The 22423-nt window shown below is 40.5% G+C and overlaps 1 protein-coding gene across 2 annotated transcripts in view; it reads left to right on the top strand.

Moving 5' to 3' along the window:
• Positions 1 to 2581: 2581 nt before the first annotated feature.
• LOC111004276 (fat-like cadherin-related tumor suppressor homolog) overlaps positions 2582 to 22423 on the top strand; it is a 31514-nt gene continuing 11672 nt past the window's right edge. The window contains exons 1-13 of one of the 2 annotated variants that reach the window (XM_045632099.1): positions 2582 to 2913; positions 12267 to 12306; positions 12658 to 15696; positions 15809 to 16088; positions 16213 to 16530; positions 16893 to 17227; positions 17313 to 17682; positions 17853 to 18666; positions 19105 to 19648; positions 19992 to 20777; positions 21376 to 21748; positions 21826 to 21849; positions 22139 to 22375. In XM_045632099.1, coding sequence (XP_045488055.1) covers positions 12673 to 15696; positions 15809 to 16088; positions 16213 to 16530; positions 16893 to 17227; positions 17313 to 17682; positions 17853 to 18666; positions 19105 to 19648; positions 19992 to 20777; positions 21376 to 21748; positions 21826 to 21849; positions 22139 to 22375 — 7105 coding nt within the window. In that variant the 5' untranslated portion in view covers positions 2582 to 2913; positions 12267 to 12306; positions 12658 to 12672. The remainder of the gene's footprint in view (positions 2914 to 12266; positions 12307 to 12657; positions 15697 to 15808; positions 16089 to 16212; positions 16531 to 16892; positions 17228 to 17312; positions 17683 to 17852; positions 18667 to 19104; positions 19649 to 19991; positions 20778 to 21375; positions 21749 to 21825; positions 21850 to 22138; positions 22376 to 22423) is intronic. The other variant, XM_045632100.1, reaches the window with a different exon arrangement.

Genomic DNA, 22423 nt, shown 5'->3' with positions numbered 1-22423 from the left:
GCAGTGTGCGTAATGCGACGTTCGCTCTATCTCACTCTTTCTCTCGATCTTTCTCACTTGCTTACTCTCGCTCCATGACTATTTGCTTCATGCTGTGGTCACCATTTCTCACTCTCTTAATTGTTCTTAATCGCTCTCTCCCTTTTCTTCGACAGAAACGCTGCATATCTTTGTGACGCTAATACTATGGCGTTTCATCTGTAAAAAAATTACTCTCATGCGCCTAAAGAAGTTTTACTTCAAAACTAAACAGCGACAACAGAGCAACTATGGATATCCAGACCTAGCTCATTTATCAGAATGCTCTATCTGGATATCAGTTTTGGCCATAACGCGGTCTTCTAAAACAAGGGACAAATGGGATGATGGCATGCCTGGGGTATCTAAATGTTTAAATTTTGTTAAAATGTTGGGACAATTTATTGAATTACATGACAAATACTCAAAAAATTGTAAACTAGTAAGCACTGAATACGCATTTACTAAAACTAAAAACATAATTCATAGAAAGAAAGAAAAACTATTTGTAATGATATGAACATTTATAATTTTCATTGAAATAGTAAAATGTATTTATTTGAAATATCTGTGCCAATCAAAATGGCGGTCGTTTTTATAAAACGATCACTTAGCGATTGTTGTTAATATAGGACAAGCTATCAGTAGCGATCGTATTCGATAATGTAGATTATATTTGGTTTTATAACTCTATGGGCAGTGTTGCCCATTTATACGACAAAAGTTGCTTGTGTAGAATAAAAAATATTTTTAATTCTTGAATTACTATATATTGTTCAACTCATTATCAACATTAATAGGCGTTATAATCTGTTTATTTTTCTATCAATTAGCTAGACAAAATGAAATTCTTTTGTAGATATAAATAAATACCTAGATTTTTTAATTTTGGTATTAGCGGGAGTTACATATAATTACAAACTCAAACCATGATGTTAGGAAACATCGCACACAGCCAAAATGAGCCCTTTGGTTTTTCATCTTCACTATGCATCTTCTACCGTATATATGTATATGCATCTGTACCGTACCTCATGGTAAATACCATGGAGAATGTTCAGAGCAGTTGTTCGGCTTAATACCTTCAGACAAGTTTCATCATCGGACGTAGAGGCAGAACACGAAATTCCACCCGTATCACCTCGACGTCCGCCGTTTCAAAACTGAGCGTTTTTTTTGCCGCTTACCACCAATTTTGTGGAACCAGCTGCCCACTGAAGTATTTCCGAACCAATTCGACTTAGGGTCCTTTAAGAAAACCGTGCCAATTCTTAAAAGGCGGGCAACGCACTCGCGAGCTCTCTGGCATTGAGAGTGTCCATGGGCGGCGGTGTCACTAAGCGTCGGGTGAGTTGCTGCCCGTTTGCCCCCTTTTCTATAAAAAAAACCTACCAGTAACAGATAGAGTCTCATATTTTAAGCTCTTAAACGTCTCCAAATGAAACCAAATTCCCCTACATCCGACAAATTGCCTAAAACGGCAACAGTGCCTACGGGTACAAGCGGCTATAAACTCTGAAATGAGCGCCGAATTGTCGAAAGCGAGTCGAAAAAGCTGGAAACAAACACTTCCATTAGAGAGTTTACTTAATGAAGCAAACCAGGCGCGCTCTAACTGGCACTAAGAGATAGAACAAACATGTGCTATTATTTCCCTTCGTTAGCCGTGCTTGTGGGAGATCAACGCCCACTGACTGGCCCACAACGAAAACCTATGAACTGATCCATCCGTGACACACTTCATACCAGTCCATTTATCTCCTGCGTGATAAATTTCAAGTTTGGTATAAAACTCGCTTAGTCTGTGAGGTAAATTATACTTTCTGTAATGTTCACAATCGTTTTACGTCGTACTTAATAAAAATAAGCATGTATTTTTTTGTGAAGAAATTATTTGACTTGGATAAAATTATTATTAAAACAAACGCAATGGATGTGCCCTATTCAGAAGTCCCTTATAATTAAAGCCGATCTATCGTGACCTATGTGTACATCGTATGTTGTATAATTAAAATAGTCAGCTTCATTGATATACACTATATTATGATAATATGATAAAAGATCTTCACAATTAATTCTGCAAAGTAGTTCAACTTTCTAGTTTATTAATGCGCAAGGCACTCAGAAAGCTTAAACTTACGATAAATAGGTACCTGCCGAGTTGAAAAACTATTTTTAGTTGTTTATAGAACAGTAAATGATCCTATTTATAGAAAAGAAATCGTAAAAAAATGTTGATATTAGGTTTAATAGTTTTTTTATACAAGCCATAACATCCCAGTATATGTACTGCATATTCTCTTGGTTATTATTGTTGCTAATAGTTGATAGACCAATATTAGAACAGAACCATTCCTCAGGCTATTCCAATAAATTATGGCTTGTACGTGGTACTAGGATAAACAAACAGTATTCAAATACGATGCAATTTGCCTTTCACAAAGTGCACGAGAAGGAGCCTACTCGCGAGTCACGATATGAGAGCAGCCAACGAGCAAGTTTATAGGGCAAGCTGCGGCGGCCGACCCCTCCGCCCCTTGCTTCACGCTGTTACCCCCCGCACCCCGCCACATCCAGTCAGTCAGCCGCCGGTCGTGATCTGCGGAGCGCGCGTCGTCGTCTCTCAAAACTCCCCTTTACCCCTCTGTATGATCGCGCGATCTTCGCAAGTGACCAAAGGATACGAAACCAGTGCGAAAATTGTCATACGTGTTTTGTGCAATTGTAATAAGTGCTATCAAGTTTAAGTGCATTGTTGTGAAACAAGCGTGGAGCCAGCCGGTTTGGTTGCATGCCGGGACCCGCTTGTCGCTCGCCACTCGCCGTGCTTTCTAAACGACCCACACTCGAAACTTTACAACATGAATTTCAGATGAATAGGATATGCGAATAGAGGTAGGCAAATCCAGTATTGCACGAATATTATGTATAAAGCAATCAAAAACAGAATGTGTAATATAAAGAACTATTTGCGCTGAATGAAACATAGACCTTAGTTGTGACTTGTGACACACACACGACATTACTCATAAAACTATTAATAATCTTAAGTTAGAAACACGTTAGTTCATAAACTAGTCACCGATTTGTCTAGAAATTTTGATATAAGAAAGTCCTTATCTTTAAGCAGTTAACAGCCATGAACTAAATTTTACACTTCTTTAATCTGTGGAAAAAATACTTTAAAAATGTTATTTATGGGTACGTAGTACACATAGGAGTGAATAGATTGATTTTAAAATACGTTTCAATTTATTCGTATTACGTGTAGGTACTCGGTTCAACATAAACACTTCCTATACAACCCCACTTAGGCCCATTAGGTTTTGTATTATCGAAAGATAATTGCCAAACCTGTCTGCATCGGATTATATTATATTTATCAAATGATTCTCGCCTTAGACAGGAAAGGAGTACTCGAAGTTTTCGTATCTAATTTATCTAACCTGCCTGTGGCAACCTCACCTCATTACTTACATTTTCGGTTTCCAATGCTCACTTTACTAAGCCTTATAGGTAATTAAAAATATATATTTTTTTGTAATTAAACAACTTGAAAGGAATAGGTATGATTACCGTCTGTATTAATTACAATTGAACAAGCTTGTAAATGTTTAGTCAGATGACTTTTGCCATTTCTTACGATACCTAATTAGGACACTAAAGTAACATGATAAAATATATGCATCTAATATAATTAAATGTAAGTAAATGTTGATTTTTCTCTATCACAATATATAGGAATAATTTGTGATAGGTGTATTTGGTCATAGGAGTTATATGGTGGCAAAACAAAATGAACCGTAGACTTAGTGTTTACTCGCATAAATTGAAGTTAGTCTCCGTAAAATATATATATATATGTGCCTGCTTTTTATATGAAGTGTAATTAAGTAAAACATTTTCCGGGCTATTAATAAGATTTCGTCTTGTGATTTTACTAATATTTCGTACCCAAAAACGAGGTTTACTACCGCAGCATTACCGTTTACGAGGTAATCCTGCTCAAATTCGAACACACTCATTCGGACTTTTAATAATCAAAACAGGTTCATTTTGCAACAGATGGGCTGAGACAGCTGATGCTCGCAGGCAATTATTATCCCCTTTTTTGTCTACATAACGTGAATACGCAGTCATTAGCAAAATATTTTTGAATCATCAGAAATTTTTATAAGAAAATTACTTACGCTCTCGTTACCAGTATTCGTTTTAGGTATGAACATGATAATCTGGTTTAAAACAGCAGTCAGTATTGGCTAAGGCGTGTGCCAAAGGGAGAAACATAACTAAAAAATAATACAGAAGCAGTCAAAAATAAAATAAAACGAGTTTGTCATTTAGACAAAAACATAACCTAAAAGTTAATGTATTACTCTGATATAAAGATCAAGAAAACAAGCACAATAATGGTACTTTACATCCCTTTATCACAAACAACAAAAGTAATCAAGAGCGTTGAATGTAGTACTGTCACTGAAAATACACTTAATTATTTTAATCAAGACTAACGTGTTTTCATATAATATAGCTCCTTCATTAGAACGAGTTGTGCAGGAAGTTGAGAGAGAATACAGTCTGAAGAGGTTATAGTTATAACTTTAAACCTCGTTACTTTGTCTTTGAACTACATATTTCCGAATTAAATGTATGGAAATGATTATTCGGATTTAATTTTTTAGATCATGTTACACCTGTTAATATACAGTCTTACCTATAGCATTTATAAAGTAACTGTGACTCTTGTGTCGTTCCAACAGTTGTATTTTTATAACGCGAATATAACGGAATAAACAGTACTTATCCAGAGATATTCGGTTATGGGCTGATCAATTTTAAACAGGTATTGTTATGTGTCTATGTCATATCTAATCTGCCGTATTGCGGGTAATTCTTAGCAATAAGCAAAAAAATACGAGTATTTTTATTTTCTTTGTACATAATTTTAACATAGATTTTTTTTTTGTAAAATTTATGTTAACCGTAATTGTTATTTTAGAAATGTTAGCTCGTAATTTTTTTAAAGTTTAATATATTACTTACCAAAGTAAGAATTTATAATTACTTCTTTCTGTGTATCGATCTATTTCTTATGTTAAACATACATTTTTACATTACATACATCGTCAATAGAAATCTCGGCTATAAATATCACTCTTACAAGTAATGTATTTAAGGATTGTTATAGCCATTACAATTTTAAGCCATGCCTTTATTAAAGATTGAAGTATTTAGTTTTAAAATACTGCTCTGTTGTTTAAGCAGTGGATAACTAAACAGATATTGAATTACGCTGCTGATTTAACATCAATAAAATTGATAGAAATATATTTATCTAATATTATAGAGTACACTTGTAAGCTTACATTATAGAAATAGAAACTGACCGTAACAATTCAACGATAAAATAATTTCCTTATGAGTGCCTGCTATTGTTGAGCCTCCTTCAGACCCTTACACTGATATTTCCCGGTAATTTGGGCGTGGCAGTGTCGCAGATGAATTATATTATAAAACGATAACTAAAAAAGTTTTACTAAGTCCTATACTATAGTTTGTGTCTCGTTAAAGAAAACTCAATTTTTGTCCCAAACAAATTTTACTATACTTTCACTAAAACTTTAGTTCTTTGCATTACCAAAGTAAATAATAGTGAATATTTCACAGTTCGAAATCGTCTCTATCTAAGTAAAACATTTCTTTTATTCTGTGTGTCAAAGAGAAATTTGAGCGGAATTTCTTTTCATTTGTTTTTCTATAAATATATATAATACATATTCCAAGACTGTTTTTGTTTTAATGTCTTAAACCCTCATATGGTACTGTTATTTAAAGTATCTGCACAATTGGCGTGACGACATCTTCATCTAAGTTAATTCTAATTGCCTTTATGGCGGAGGTCGTCGTGTTAAATTGACAATTAACATGCAGCCGTGCCTCGTCTCGTTATTTCATGATAACGCATTGATAACTAGGTTACACTTAAAGTTTATTTTCACTCGCGTTTTACTGGTGCCACACGTTGCGTCATGTGTTCGGCCCTGAGGGCATACCATGCTCCAAAGTCCACGATGTGGGTTTATTGCAAGTTTTAAACGTGTATTTTAGAATTGAAACGTATCACGTTTCACGGACCTAACAGAGTTTTGTCTCAGAAAAGTTTTAGATTTGACATCCGGAAGTCTATTGCTAAGTTCTAAGTCAGCCTGCTTCACTAATAATATCAGATCTCGAAACCCTTTATTGAGATAATTATATTACTCGGAACTATTTGACTAAGTCATAAGTAGTAAATTATGTATTTAAAAACCGAACAAATTCCAATAAATTTCGTCGTCAGTAAGCTCTCTCAATGTTGTCCTTGTGCGTCTATATATCTAACATTGAATGGCATATATATATATATATTAATCTAATAGGCAAGTAGGTGTTCAGCCTCACGATGTCCTTCACCGTTCGAGCGAATGTTAAATGCGCATATGCAGAAAGTCTATTGGTGCACTGCCGGGGATAGAACCTACGACCTCAGGGATGAAGCCACTAGTCGAACAATGCTCATAATTTCTTTAATTCTTTAATTGCCCTGATTAAGTATATAGCTTAAATTATATCAATTAAAGTGTTTCTTGTATCAATGAACAAAGGTTAAATTTACTTAAGTAATACAGTTTAAGTAATTCAGTAACAAAAGTTTTATTTAATTTTTTCTAGTGTGCCTTAGTTTATAAAAGTCGATAAGACCATGAGAAAACTGGTATTTCGAGATTGTTGCGCTCAGTCTGCGTGTGGAATGCCTTATTTATTTGGAATAGAGATATGAAAAAAATAGAAAATATGTTATGGTATGTTTAAAGGCAGCTCCCACAGTCCATAGACACTCCTGTTAGTGGATCTGTTGCTGACATTTTCGGGAGGAGTTGGTACTATTTTAATTATTTGGAGTATTATAATATTAGTCCCAGGACACCACAGATAGTTCTCCAAAGGAAATGCCTAGAGAATCGGACTGTGAATCTTATCACTGATACCGTATCTGGCTATTAATTCAAGGAATTAGATATATGTAATGCCGATTTCAAATGTTATAAAATAAGTGTGTATAGTATTTTGTATAACATTAATATTTGAAGACAATAGAAAGATAAAATTCTATATTATCTTATACTACAGCGATTAAAAAGAGTGGCGGAAAGTTTCTTGCCCGCTCTACGCGCTTGACTTGCGAACGCGTAGTAAATGTAAATTTACAATTAATTTAACTTTTTTGACGTTCATAAGTGTACTTGTTTACCTATATGAAAAAGATATTTTGAATTTGAGTACACAAATGTACTGTTTATTTTCGAGTCACATATATTTGTTTTAGCGTCTCAAGCTAACATTAAATGTAGGTAAAGAAACACCTACACTAATAAAGGCTTTGTTTTTCCCAAACAAAGTAAGAAAATATATAATTGGAACGCTCTTTTCTTCACCCTAATTCAAATTGGTTCTATTATACTTAAATGGGTAGGTGGTTCCATATAGTTGTGTGTGTGTGCGTGCGGCAAATACTGGCTTACAAACAGCTAAGTTGTGGAACGATAGACGAGGTGATACGAGTGGAATTTCGTATTCCGCCTCGACGTGCGATGATGAAAACCTAATTCATAATTAAACTTTATACTAAAGTTAGTACAATATAGGATATAGTTTTCGTATCTTTCAAAATTCCTCAAATTAATACCAACTATGGAAAAAATACATTCATGATTCGAAGTGTACAGACAGACCTACAACCAATATTCAACCCAGTTTGACATCGATCTTTTCTGCTCATCTATTGAATCTGTGAGACGCACACTCACATCCAGCTATTTCCATTAAAATTGTTAAAAATTTAAATCTTCGGCTTTTTCATACTTAATTTCAATATTTTAATTGTTTCGTAGTTTTATAAATCCGTCATTGTTAATTTTATTCTTCCTATCTCCCTGAGGTTTTTATTGTTTATCTATAGGTGGAGATTTGTATTGAGATGCGAACACCTTTTAACCACGGCATTATTACCTGACTATGAGCCATACCGCTAAATGTTCAATTTAGACATAGACATAAATTACAAACAAAAACACACACACATAAACACGCAAAATAACAATAATCAAAGAGGAAAATTTAAATAAAAGATACCTATGTATTTTTTTTGTGGCCAAGAAGTTGAAAAGACATTGAAAAGTTGCTAAGCGATGTTTTGTATTGACAAAAACATTTCAACTTAACGTTACTGCAATTCTACGTTATAAAACATTTAGCAATAATGCTTTAAAACAGAAGCAGAACTTGTCACTTCCTCGAAAACTTACCTTACTAACCTCTCCGGAAATAACTAGTTATAGTTAGCTGGTACTGGCATCGACAGCTGTGCGGACTGCACATTTTGGTACCTGCCAGAACCTACCTGCGTCCCTTTATTCTTTTCATCTATATATCGAGATTCTTTGAATTGTTTATAATTTGCCGCATTGTGTGCACAACTTAACAAGTACTGACATGTCTGGAGGCTATACGTATGATTGTTTCCTTTCTTACATTAAGCTCATTTAAAAGCAACTATTTTTACCTGTATTCGATAGTTCAGTTCACAAACTTTACCTTTATTATGATGGCAATAAATGTGTTTTTTTATTATTGGTTAACTGTTTACGTTAGGCCGAGATCATCATGCTCGCACGGTGCACATCTTGTTGTAATTAATATTATTTTGAAGGATTTAAATGTATTTCGAGAGAATTTGATAGATTCGCATAAGTATGGGTTTATTATTATGGGCGGCTTAGAGCACCCAGTGGCTTGTGAAAGAATTTTACGTTCTACAAAGTTAAATAATGTAATATTAGTCAAGTTTTAAGGCCTAGTGTCTTGAACGCCATTTTGCGCCAAGTATGTTTTCTTTATATGCCTTCCGTGCCGGGTGACCCTCATTGATTTTTGAGTCTAGACCGGTCTTATTGTTCAATGCGCGTGTAGAAGATATTTGCCAGGGTGACAACCCTGGCAAATATCTTCTTCACATGATCGCAGGGTTGAGTCAAACCATTTATTTAGGGTTTTGAATATAATCCCAGCTTCATGACGCTTACAAAAATTTTACACACAAAATAAAAAATTGCACAAAGCAATCCTTATCTATTGTTAAATATTTATTTTTTATAGAACAGGTGGCAAATGGGCTCATCTGATGTAAAGGAACCGATTATCCGATCGCCAAACTCAAAAAAGTACATTGTTTCTTTCCATTTTTTGTCATCGTTTCTTAAATTAGGGCGAATGGAAAAAATGTATGGTGGAGTTGAGTAGTTTATGTATCCATTTTGAAAGATCGATACACGATTTAAATAACTTCGCTTGATAGTAAACCATCCAAACATAGGCAATTTTTGACACTTTGAACTCATTTTATCAGGAAAATTTATATAGAACATGATTTTGAAATTTACACGATTATACGATAACACGATACTTTATCGCAAACCAAGTAATCCATTTAAGAAAAATACATTAGTTTAATGTTTTACATAACTAATTGTTATTTAACGGACCGGCGCCGCGCCGCCTCAAAATAATGATTAGATTTAAAAAAACCAGACACACACAACTCCTATTTTGAAGACGTGAGTTAAAATAACAACAAGAATAAAGAATAATAGCAGTGCAAAAAACATTTATTGTATATTCTCGATCTATAAAAGTTATATAGTTACTATGTATACACGAGACTACCTTCTTACCCATAGCAAATGAGGCTAAAGAGATATTTTCAGGATTTTATAGGCAATTATTACATAGAGGCTGAACCAAGGTAAAGTACGCATATAGATTGAATCAATAATCGTGCACCTATTGTACAACGGCCTATATTAAAAAATAGAGTCGACTATATACCATGATTATTCCATGATACGATTCAATATGAATCGCGGTACGATAAACGCACACTTCACAGGCCAGCAACGCACCTGCGGTGAAATTCGGTTGCTGTTACAACTTTTAATGGCTGTCCCGTAGGTTCGTTTCCACTCCTTTTTTATAAAACTTAAAGGCTTTTTAATCAGTTAAGCGATATAAAATTCGTTAAAACTCCAATGTCTAATGCCCTATATTAAAGAATGTATGAATATAAACTGTGTCGATTGATTTATTTTGTATCGACAGTAAGTTCACTGTTGCGAGTCCCTAAGATCAGAGTGAGTGAAGCGCGAAGGTCAGGCCGATGACCGGTGCGCAGGCGCCGCTTGTGACGTCATTATACGCGCTCTATTGCTGCAGCCGGTTGCCACTAACTGAACTTCAGAACTACCGTAATATTCAATGCTTTGCAATAGGTAGTATACTTCTATAAGAAATAAATTCAATTATATATTTATCAGCAAGCAAAACAAGTTTATTCGTCGTTACCCCAATCATTCAAAAACTTAACTGTCAAATTATATTTCCAAAATTCAAAATTCTATGTCTCGAACATGAGATGTTTTTAAAATTTATTTAACCGTTAATTCATAAAAAAACACGTGACTAAGACGTTAAAACTGTGCCATGCCATATGTTTACAAACTATATTATTATCTATGTTTTCAAATCAAAACAAAAACTTATACGTTGGTTAACCATTCATCTTTTAAGAAAGAAAGAAATCTTTTAATTTAATACCTATGTTTAAAAGATATTAATTTTAACTCCATTTGTGAAAAGCTCCATCTAGCGAAAATCGCCAGAAATAAAACCTTGTTATTTCCTAACAAAATATTTTAGTAGCGGGGTGTTTACGGAATGAGCATAAGTAATAATAGTACCATAATTCTTAGTCAGACTCTAGGGAACAGAAGTTGATAAACTTCGTCAATTAATCGCAAGAATCTAATCAAAATACGCGCTTTATAATTTTTCCATACGAAATCTCCCGCTAGTATTCTAATAATATATAAGGCGCTGAGAACGCTTTTAAGCTTCGCTCCTGACTGATTTCCACCATAACTTGAATCACATTAAAACAATACTCGACACAGTTTCCGTTTGTAAATAGGAAGAAAGCAAAAGTATGCGAGTCGTCTACAAGCGATTATTATTCCGCACACTCCCACCGCTATTGGTTTGTTCACAACAAACACGCCGCCTATATTATACGTTCTTAGAACGAGATATCATCCGATCTATCACAACACCAAAACTGTATATTACTGTCGTGTGTATCGTCACGTTGTAGAAGAATATTTTTTTATCATAAAACATACAAACTATGGGTAGGAATAGCACATACGAATTATCACCGCGCTAATAATAATCTAGCTAATAAAATCATTTATTTGCGAAGAAAGTAGTTCATTCTTATTGATGAATTATAAAAAGCCATATAAAAATAGGCATGCAAATGTTATATTTACTATCATAATGTCAACAGTAAGTTATTTATAATTAAAAGACGTTTATTATTATTAAACTTTAGTAAGTAGCAGAATCATAAATGTCCAATTCGGTTTTGATGTCTTGATTTATGAATTATGATTTACTTCAGTTAATGTCTTATAAGCCCTGGATGGGGGCAGAGGGTGTCCACAGTAAGCCTCTATCGCACGCCCCACAGGGGCGCAATTTGATTGTTAAAGTATTTAAGTCGTGTCGAATTTTGTTAAAACTATTTGCAATTCGAATTTCCATTATATTGTTTTGAATTTATCAGTATTTTTTTCTTAAAACCGATCCTTTAAGTTTTTGTAAGTGATCAATTCCATAATTATATTTTAAAATACATAATTTTTAATATTAAAAATTTGATGTGACGGCCAATGAGAATTTTAGAATGACTAACTGAATATGAATGAATCTTCCAACTATTTTTGTACCCGCCCCGGGTACAAAAATAGTTGGAAGATTCTGGTCTCTCTACTCGCGGTCCAGCTTTCTTTGCTTCATCTTTACATCGCCAGGTTTGCTTGGAACTGCCACGCTTTCTCTGTGGGTTCCAATCAATATAAATCTCATACAAATGGACGCCATAAAATTCACAATAAACTAATAATAATAATAAAAATAATAACTATATTTACAAGTCTGCCTGACTTATCCTTCATCAATAAAACCTGTTTCTATAGATCTGGACTAAAACACAAGATAAATAATCTTTTACTTTGATTTAAAAAAAAACGACAATTTTCAACCCAACTTTTACCATTTTATTAATTGTTAATATAATGAGCATATTTTGTTTTCAGCGCTTGGAGTCTAATCATCTTATTGTCTGCGCTTCATGAGGTATGTATTACATTAGTAAAAATAAGTAAGTAATTAAAATTAGAAAATTATATTTTAAACATTAATGAAAGATCTGTGGAAAGTTGAAACACAACTAATTACAGCATTATACAGTTACTTACAATAATTTACAATAAACCATTTAAATAAGTTCTGTGTTAAAGTATTTATAGACGAAAAATTATTATTCTTTATATATTCCTATTAATAAATAAAACCTACGAAATTTATAAATATAATAATAGACACAACAATTAATATACAGAACTAACCTTATATGTCCTTACTCTAAAAAGCAAAAATGTTGTTTTGTAGTTATTCATACAACTTATTTTTGTTCCCTTTTTACAGACAGCCGGATGAGGAATGGCGAGTGCGCGCGCGCTGCTTTTGTTGGCGGCGCTATGCAGCGCGCGCGGTGCGGGGCCCGGCCCGCCTCAATTTTCGCACGCTGTTTACAACGTGAGCATACCGGAAAACAGCCCACCGCGAACCTTCGCCGATCAGCCGGCCGGCACCGAGGCATTTGGACTGCGCCTTCAAGAACATGGCACGCGCGTGCGCGCTCGTATCCGTCACGGTGACCGCGACAAACTGTTCAAGTTGGAAGAACAGGTAGTGGGAGACTTCTGCTTCCTATCCGTGCGCACACGCGCCGGGCACACAGCTGTGCTCAATCGTGAACGTCGCGATCATTACATGCTAGCAGTGCACGCCACTGCAACATCGCCTGATGGATCACAATTTGAGGCTGACACGCTCGTCGCCGTCACTGTTTCCGACGAGAACGATTTAAGTCCGCTTTTCTATCCTACCGAATATGAAGTATACGTCGCCGAAGACGCCCCTCTGCATTCAAGCGTTCTTCGAGTAACAGCTGAAGATGCGGACTTGGGTATCAACGGTGAAATTTACTACAGTCTGGCGGAACATACGGAAATCTTTGCGATCCACCCTACCAGCGGAGTTCTGACTGTCACGCGAAGTTTATCTTTCGCGGAGAAAACACGTCATGATATCGACGTGCTGGCACACGATCGAGCGTCTTTGCTGTCACTAGGAGATAAGGCTCCTGCTGCAAGAGCGTCCGTTATAGTTAACGTCAAGCAAGCAAATTTATATGCTCCAGAATTAAGTGTCAGAAAACTTCCGGAACTGATTGAAAATTCTACGGCCGAAACGTACGCTATCATAGAGGTGACAGATCGTGACGTAGGTGAACATGGTCGAATCGCTTATCTGGATATAGTGGACGGGGATCCAGATGGTCACTTCAGAATACGTCCTTCGTTGCAATCGGGTCAATATGACCTAGTCGTACATGCCCTTTTGGATCGCGAGAGCGCGCCACAGGGTTATAATGTGACTTTACGTGCCACCGACGCTGGACAGCCGCCACGCTCCTCGTACCTCACCTTACCCATCACTTTAACCGATGTTAACGATAATGCGCCCGTATTTAGCAGAGAAGTGTATGAAGCTAGCATTCCTGAAACTGCACCGCCTAATACACCTGTGATCAGACTAAAAGTGACGGATCGAGATGAAGGACAAAATGCCCTAGTGTACATTGAAATTGTTGGCGGAAACGAAGGTGGAGAATTTATGGTCAATCCTGATACCGGTGTTCTGTATACGGTCGTTCCTCTAGATGCTGAAGAGAAATTTTTATATACTCTTACAGTTTCAGCCATTGACCATGGAAATGCCGGAACTCGGAAACAGTCTTCCGCAAAAGTAAAAATTTCAATATTAGATGCCAACGATAACGATCCCGTATTTGAAAAAGATGAAATGGAAGTAACCATCGTTGAGAACGAAGCCAGCGGGGCTATCGTTGCGAGAGTTGTTGCTCGAGATGCTGATTCTGGAGAAAACGCGTACATATCGTACAGCATCGCCAATTTACAGCCGGTACCTTTTGAAGTTGATCATTTTTCTGGTGCAGTCAGAACAACACGACTATTGGATTATGAAAGTATGCGTCGGGAATATACATTACAAATTCGAGCCAGCGATTGGGGCCTACCATACCGGAGACAAGCTGAAATGAGACTAACAATCCGATTAAAAGACGTCAACGACAACAGACCTCAGTTTGAACGTGTGGATTGTGTTGGATACTTACCGCGGAGGCTTGCTATTGGTCACGAGATCGTAACATTGTCAGCGATCGATTTCGATTCTGGGGACGCGGTGTCTTATCGAGTTGTCGGTGGTAATGAAGACAATTGTTTCTCTCTAGATACTACAACGGGAATATTGAGCTTATCTTGCGACCTTAGCGATATTCGAACTGAAACAAGAGTACTTAACGTAACGGCCACAGACGGAACTCATTTCGCTGACGCAGCCTCGCTTACTTTGCACCTGGTTGCTGGTAATACTGTTAGCGGTAGCGCCGACCTGAGCAGCCTTGAATGCCGTGACACGGGCGTCGCACGTCGTCTCACTGATGTCCTTGCCGCTGCTGAACGCAGCAACGCCCCACTTGACTTTGCTGAGGATTTTCCATTGGCTTCATCACGATTCGGTGAAAACCTACACTTTCCAGAATTCGTTGATTTTCCAATTGAGATAAAAGTGAATGAATCTGTTGCGCTTGGTACGTCTCTGGTAAGGTTGCACGCTCGGGATCGTGATCTCGGATACAATGGCCTCCTAGTGTATGCGATATCGGGAGGGGACGCTGACTCTGCCTTCCGGATAGATCCTGACACGGGAGAACTGAAAGTTATTGGATACCTAGATAGAGAACGGGAAAACGAATATTACCTAAACATATCAGTATACGACCTAGGGGTGCCGCAGCGGTCATCGTCTCGTCTCCTGCCAGTTACCGTATTAGATGTCAACGACAATGCGCCCCGTTTTGAAAAGACCCTGGCTAGCTTTCGAGTAACTGAAAACGCCATTAACGGAACGGCCATATTTAGGGCGAATGCGACGGATCGAGACAGTGGGGACTTCGGAAAAGTGAGATATAGCATCAGCAGCGGTAGCGATGGAGAATTTTGCGTTGACGCGGAGAGTGGCGTTGTGATGGTATGCGCCGCATTAGACCGCGAGAGGCGTGCTGTTTATGAACTTACTTTGCGTGCTGTTGATGGCGGCGGGCTTGCTGCGGAGGCAGCTGTGCGTGTGACCGTAGACGACGTTAACGACGTGGCACCGCGATTCGCGCTGGCATCGTACAGCGCGCGTGTTCGCGAAGACGTACCCGTCGGCAGCGTGGTAGCTGTGCTGGAGGCCTTCGACCCTGATTTGGGTGCGGGTGGCCGTTTGGTCTACTCTCTGCCAGACCAGGGTGCAGACGATCTTGTATTTACCGTTGACTCCGCATCGGGAACGTTACGTACTGCCCGCCGGCTAGACTACGAAGAGAGACAGGTATATATTAGAGATTTATTTTAATGTTAAGTACAAATAGATTTTTTTTATATATTTTTGCAGTGATTAGTGATGTTTTAATGACATAAATTAAATAAAGCATATGTGTTAGGTGTATGGCGTCACAGTGCGTGCGACAGATGGTGGACAACCTGCGCTGTGGGCTGAAGCCACGCTAATTATTGAGGTGGCTGATGTGGACGAGAATGCGCATACACCAACATTTAGCTCACGCCTTGCATTGGAAGCGAAAGTTAAGGAAGACGCAGCGCCCGGCACTCGCGTTCTCAGTGCTGCAGCTCATGATGCAGACCCTCCTGGCCGAGATTCCCGCCTCGCCTACTATATTCTTGCTGGATCTGGAATGCCACACTTTTCGATCGACGACGCAGGTTAGTATTTTTTGTTTGAAAGAGTCAGATATTACAATGCTCGGTTTATTGTCATGGAATACGCCTTTATCTTTTGCCTACTGTACAATTTAAGAAGCAATCTTGACAGTGTCGCTTTTTACAGGTGTCATCCGTACAGCAAGTCCCCTAGACCGTGAAACGGCGTCCGAGTACTGGCTCACAGTATGCGCGCAGGACCACGGCCTAGTGCCTCGTCACGCCTGCGTGTATGTTTACATCGAGGTGGAAGATGTCAACGATATGGCGCCGTGGCCAGAGCATGCCGAGTACCGCGTGCGTTTGCCTGAGAACAGCCCCGCTGGTACGCACGTTGTAAGAGTCACGGCGCACGACACTGACGAAGCGCCACGCCCGCCGCATCTGCGGTACTCAATCCGCGCTGGCAACCCCGACGGGCTCTTTTCTATCGACGAAGACACAGGTAAACCCCATCTTAAATAATCTTACTTTCTCCAGAACGTTTTTTTTTTATTGGACCACAAAATTAGGACAAACACATGTCAATATCAACTTACATGCGAAAAAAACATAAAAAAGTGGTGCCGTCCCTAGAACATGTGGACACGACAAGCGAAATTGGGTAAATACAAAAAAAGTGTCAAAACAAAAAACAATCAAATATTTAAAAATAACAGCTATAAAGAATAAAACACTAGAACAAGAAAAGAAATTATTGGTATTGTGTACTCTTAGATGAGGCCAGCGAACCATGAAAAATGTCAAAACTCTGTGCAATATCATTATGGCGGCGACGTTATAATCTATAGGGTTTTTTGTTCGCAGGGGACATAGTGACTACGGGTCGGGCGCTTGACCGTGAGGCGGCGGCTATGCATGCGCTGGAAGTATCTGTATCGGATGGCGAGTTAAGCGGGACGGCGCGTGTGCGAATCTCGCTCACCGATATTAACGATCATGCGCCGGCATTCACGCAGCGATTTTATGACGTCCGCGTACCGCCACACGCTTTCACACAACGTGACGCACCTTCACTCGACGCTAGTGCGGAGGCTGATATTGACACAGATACGGAGGATGACGAGGAAGGCTCGGGCATTCGCCTGTCTTGGGATTCTTGGGACGAGGAACCTAGTGATGACTATATCTACGTTACAACGGTAATCTTGACTTATTAATACATTATTTTCCTGTCGCTACGCGTATCAAAGAATTGAATCTTTAATAATTATTCTGAATCAATAGGTGACGGCGCTCGATGATGACGCAGCGGAAAACGGGACCGTGCGATATAGCTGGAGAACACGCGGCGGAGCGCGAGATGCACTCCGATTGCAATCGCACTCCGGTCGTCTCTACGCCGCACCTGACCTGCATTTCGGGCCGCATCTGGCTTATGACGTCACGGTGCGCGCCTGCGACGCGGCGCTACGTCCACGTTGCGGTGTGGCAAGGGTGCGTGTGCGAGGCGCTGTACGTGTTGGAGGAGGTGCACCGCCCACGCTTCGACCGCCGCCACCGCTACAGGCTGCAGAGCTCGACGCTCCGGGCTTTCTGCTTGCGTTACTACAAGCTTCAGACCCGGAAGGCGATCCCCTCTATTATGATATCATCGGTTGGTGTCGTTTAATGTTACCGTTACACTTTTATATATTTTTAGAATGAAGTTATAGATACTTGTGCAGTTGTGCACATTACATACATACACAAATAAAGCCATAAAAATTTGGGTTTCAATGAAAAAAAATACAACAATCAGCCGCAACGTTAATCGGTCGGTTTCAGATGGTGACCCTGACCACGATTTTGTGGTGGGGCGCGAGGATGGCAGTGTGGTACTAGCGCGCCGGCTTCTCTGGGAGAGGTGCGCCAACTATCGTCTCAACGTATCTGTTACGGACGGTGCGCACACTGTATACGCTGCTCTGCACATTTCTGTCGTCAACGATGCCAACGAGGGAGGCGTTGATTTCGCTCGCGACCTCTGGGAATTGGAAGTCTCGGAAGCTAGTCGACCTGGAATTGCTCTTGCGACGCTGTCAGCGCGCGCCGGAACCGACGAACGTCTTCTTTATGGGATCCACGCGGCACGCGCGCCCGCCAGCCTCGCCCTATTTCGCCTACATGAGCTAAGCGGCGTGCTCGAACTAGCCGCTTCATTAGACCGCGAGGCGGCCGCGTTGCATGAGTTGACCGTCTGGGCACGTGATCAGGCACCGCGAGCGTCGCTCGCTTTCGTACGTGTAACGATACGCGTTGCTGGTGCAGACGAACACGCGCCATCGTGGGGCCGGCGTTTGTGGGAAGCTCGAGTGGCGCGTGGGGCGGCGGCAGGCACGCTAATTGCCCCTTTACGCGCCGCAGAGCGAGACGCGGGTGGTGCATCGCCCGTATACTCATTAGCGGGGACAGGCGAAGCCGCTGGACTGTTCACTGTGGATGCGGCATTGGGTGATGTGAGGCTAGTGCGACCGTTACCGGCACTTGGTCCGCGCGAGTACACTCTGCAAGTACGAGCCGCCGGGCCGCCGCCCGCTGAGCGTGCTTCGACGGTACCGCTCCATGTGCTAGTTGTTGACCCGGATGACGCCCCGCCTAGGTATATTCATACTACATACATTTTTCTAGATCAGAAAAGGAAAAAAGTTTCATGTAGTTGAGACCTCTAGTAGAGTCTTCTAATAAATAGTTAATCAAACCTGCTAATAGTGGAATGCCTTGTAATACCAATTCTCACTATTCTAATATTAAAATACCACGAAATGACAAGGTGCATGTTAAGAAATACGAAAATCTCTTCGATAGCGAAAATGTTTGATTGATGCCCCTAATAAAAGAAACGCTGTTTTGTTTCCGATTACATCAATTTAGTAGTTCCAGGGAAGCAATCCGTTTATTGTGGAATCATAGTGCATCTCTATCTAAAATGTAATAACTGTATTTTCAATAAAATCTTGCATTGTTTAATAGCCAATTGTAGAGAGATGAATCTACTGTTTTCAACGCTCAACTTAGTAATAACGACTAATGTTTATAGATTCGCAACGACAGAGGTGCGGTGCGAGGTAGCTGAAGACGCCGCGCGCGGAACTTTGGTAGCAACACTGGAAGCGCGCAGCCCAACTGGGGTCCGCTATGCTTTAGCCGGTGGTGACGGCCGCTTTCGCCTGAATCCGGCTGCCGGTTTGCTCACCCTAGCGGCCCCACTTGACTACGAGCAGCAAAGCATCTACAACCTGACTGTCACGGCGCTTAACATGGGTGGAGGCAGCGCAGAAGCGCGTGTCACTGTACACGTCATCGACCGTAATGAATTCCCACCGGTGTTTACGCGCACACGATATAGGGGCGTTGTGTCCGAGGCGAGCGAGCCCGGAGCCCTAGTGTGGGATTTGGCAGGCCGGGCACCACTTGTGCTGACCACCAGCGATGGAGATTCGCCGGCCAACCGCCAGCGTGCCTTTGAGATCCGAGACGCATCCGCCGCGCGTCTCTTCCATGTTGATCCGCTCACCGGTGCGCTACGTCTCGCAGCGTCTCTTGACTACGAGACTGCACAGACTCATCGATTCACCGTCAAGGTGATTTAAACTATCTTTTTGAAAGAAAGAAGAAAGAAAGAGATTCTTTATCTATGAAGTATTCTGTTCGACAAGATTTTTTTCTTTGATTGGTAGACCGATCAATTATTTATTTAAGTTCATTTATAACATATAATTTATACGGAATTTGGCACCATCGTAAATCAATTTCAACTTAAAAGGTTTGAATGAAGATAACTAATTCATTGATCATAAAAATTATTATTTATTATTTTTACAGTCAATGTAGATTCAGGAAATATAAGAGTAGTGCTTTTAAGTATATTTAAAAATCGTCATACACCTAATATATTTCTTTTGGTAATAACTAAAATTTACTCAGGTCGTGGACATGGGGAACCCTAGGGTGCCATCAGACAGCGTGGCACATGTAACAGTAGACGTGACGAACGTGAACGATTGCCCCCCGAGCTTTTCTCAGCCGTCATACGAAGCCACGGTCCTACTCCCAAGCGTAAAAGGCGTGGCTGTACTGAGTTTAGCCGCCAGCGACGCCGATGGGCCCGGATTATTACGCTTCGACGTCATCGAGGGCGATGCGCGGGCATTTTCACTATCACCTAGTGGTCGGCTTGCAGTGGCAGAGCCGGCTGCGTTAGTCGCTGGCGCCGAGCACCATCTGCGCGTCCGCGTCTCCGATGGCGAATTATCATCCACCGCACGGTTGCTGGTGAAGGTGCGCGAGCCAGACAACTCTGGACTCGCCTTCCAGAAGACAGACTACTACGCCTCGATAATGGAAAATTCGACAAAAGCTGTCACTATAGCTGTTCTCGACGTGCTAGGAGCGGCGCTTAACGAGCACATTGAGTTCACAATCTTGAACCCTACAGAGGGTTTCGAAGTGGGCCGCACATCGGGGGCAGTGCGAGGCACGGGCTTAGCATTGGACCGGGAACAACGTGCGTCGTACGTGCTTCTGGTCCAGGCAGCGGGCGTGGGGCGTGTGGCGCGCGCACGTCTCACAGTGGCTGTAACGGACGTCAACGACAACTGCCCAGTCTTTGTGCGGCGACCGTACGTGGCGGCAGTGCTGGCAGGTGCAGAGCCTGGCACGGAGGTGCTGACAGTAGAGGCCGTCGACGCTGATGCTAATGACAACGGGGAGGTACGTACTGGCGAATATGTCAACACTCATAACTTATAATTAACTATTACAGTAAACACATTAGACGCATTAGCACAGTTGCTATAGCTAACAGCTCGCGTGTTCAAAACGTGAATTAAAAAGAAATGTAAGCTGTTGTCGGGTTTCAAATTAAAAATATATATTATATTTTAATGTATAATATATTATATATCTCAATAATATATCTTATAATATATTATAAGATATATTATTGAGGATTTTCAAAATAAACCACAAATTGTTTCTCTGAAAATACAAAGTTTTGTTTTATTTAACACGCCTTAACAATATTACAACGATTATCGTTTAACTATGACAATTACACTTTTATCTCACCTGAAAATACAAAGAAACGACATTTAAAGTTCACTAATATCGCCTCCTCAATAATATCCCTTCATTTATCTCTCTACAAGTTTTTATAATAATTATCTTAACAACAAATCATCTGACTATCATCCGCCCTTGAACCGACCGCTGTGCCCTCTATCAACTTTCACTGACAACTTATTGATTGATGAATTAATGAAATGTCATTTCATTACATATAATATATTATATTTTAATATTTGAGCAGGTGCGGTACGAAATGAAGCGCGGACACGGAGAGCTGTTTCGCGTGGACCGGCGCACGGGGCAGATCACCCTGAAACAGAGCGTAGACGCGCAGCGACAGCAGTATACGCTGCTCATCGGTGCATTTGATGGTGGCGTTCCAGCCTGCGCCGCAGAAACTGAGGTCACGGTGCACGTATGGCCGGGTGGCGCTGCGCCGCGCTGGGAACGAGCGCATGTGTCGCTGGACGTACGTGAAGACATAGCGCCGGGCGTACCTCTAGGGCCTCCGCTGCGGGCGCTGTCGCCGCTCGCACGTCAACTGATTTATACGCTGCATGCGCCCGCAGGCGCCGACGCTGACCTCGATCTCTTCGAAATCCATTTTGAAACAGGTGAGGACCAATGCCTAGTTCACTTTCCCACACGAGTCTCGTTAGCCTCCTACTAACTTCTTCGTTTTCTCCCGCAGCCCGTGATGGGGGAACTAGCCCGTGTGAGTACTGACCGCTCATCCCGGCTTTCGGAAGCTAACTCATTTGCTTTGTTTGAGAATATTTATTGTTTCGCCTTAGTCGGTGTTCTATTATTTAAAATCTGCATCCACCCATTTTGCACATTTGTTTTAAAATGGTCGTCCTGTGAAATCTCACTTTGAATGTCGTCGTTGCACTTTTATTTCATTTGCACTGACGCTACCGAAATCGTTGTTATCATACCGCTTGGTTTTATTTTGCAAGCAAAACGGACGGCACGTGGTCAAATCTGATGTATTTGCGTTTCAGGTACGCTATCGGCTCGCGGCGCTCTAGACTACGAGCGTGCACAATCACACGAGTTACGCGTACGGGCAACAGATGGCGTGTCGGGCGCCTGGGCCGAGGTGGCCGTGACGCTGACCGTGCTCGATGTTAACGACTGCGCACCAGAGTTCGAGCGGGACGAGTACCACGCCGCTGTGCTTGAGAGTTCCGCGCCTGGAGATCTTGTTATTAATGTTCACGCCGATGATCACGACACGGGTGAGATAAATGAAAATTGACAAAAATGCAAGAAGCATATGTTCACAC

The sequence above is a fragment of the Pieris rapae genome, chromosome 18 (genome assembly GCF_905147795.1).
Source record: "Pieris rapae chromosome 18, ilPieRapa1.1, whole genome shotgun sequence".
In the NCBI taxonomy this organism is placed as follows: Eukaryota; Metazoa; Arthropoda; class Insecta; order Lepidoptera; family Pieridae; genus Pieris; species Pieris rapae.
The sequence above is the reverse complement of the archived record's forward strand: the minus strand, read 5'-3'. Positions and strand labels throughout refer to the sequence as shown.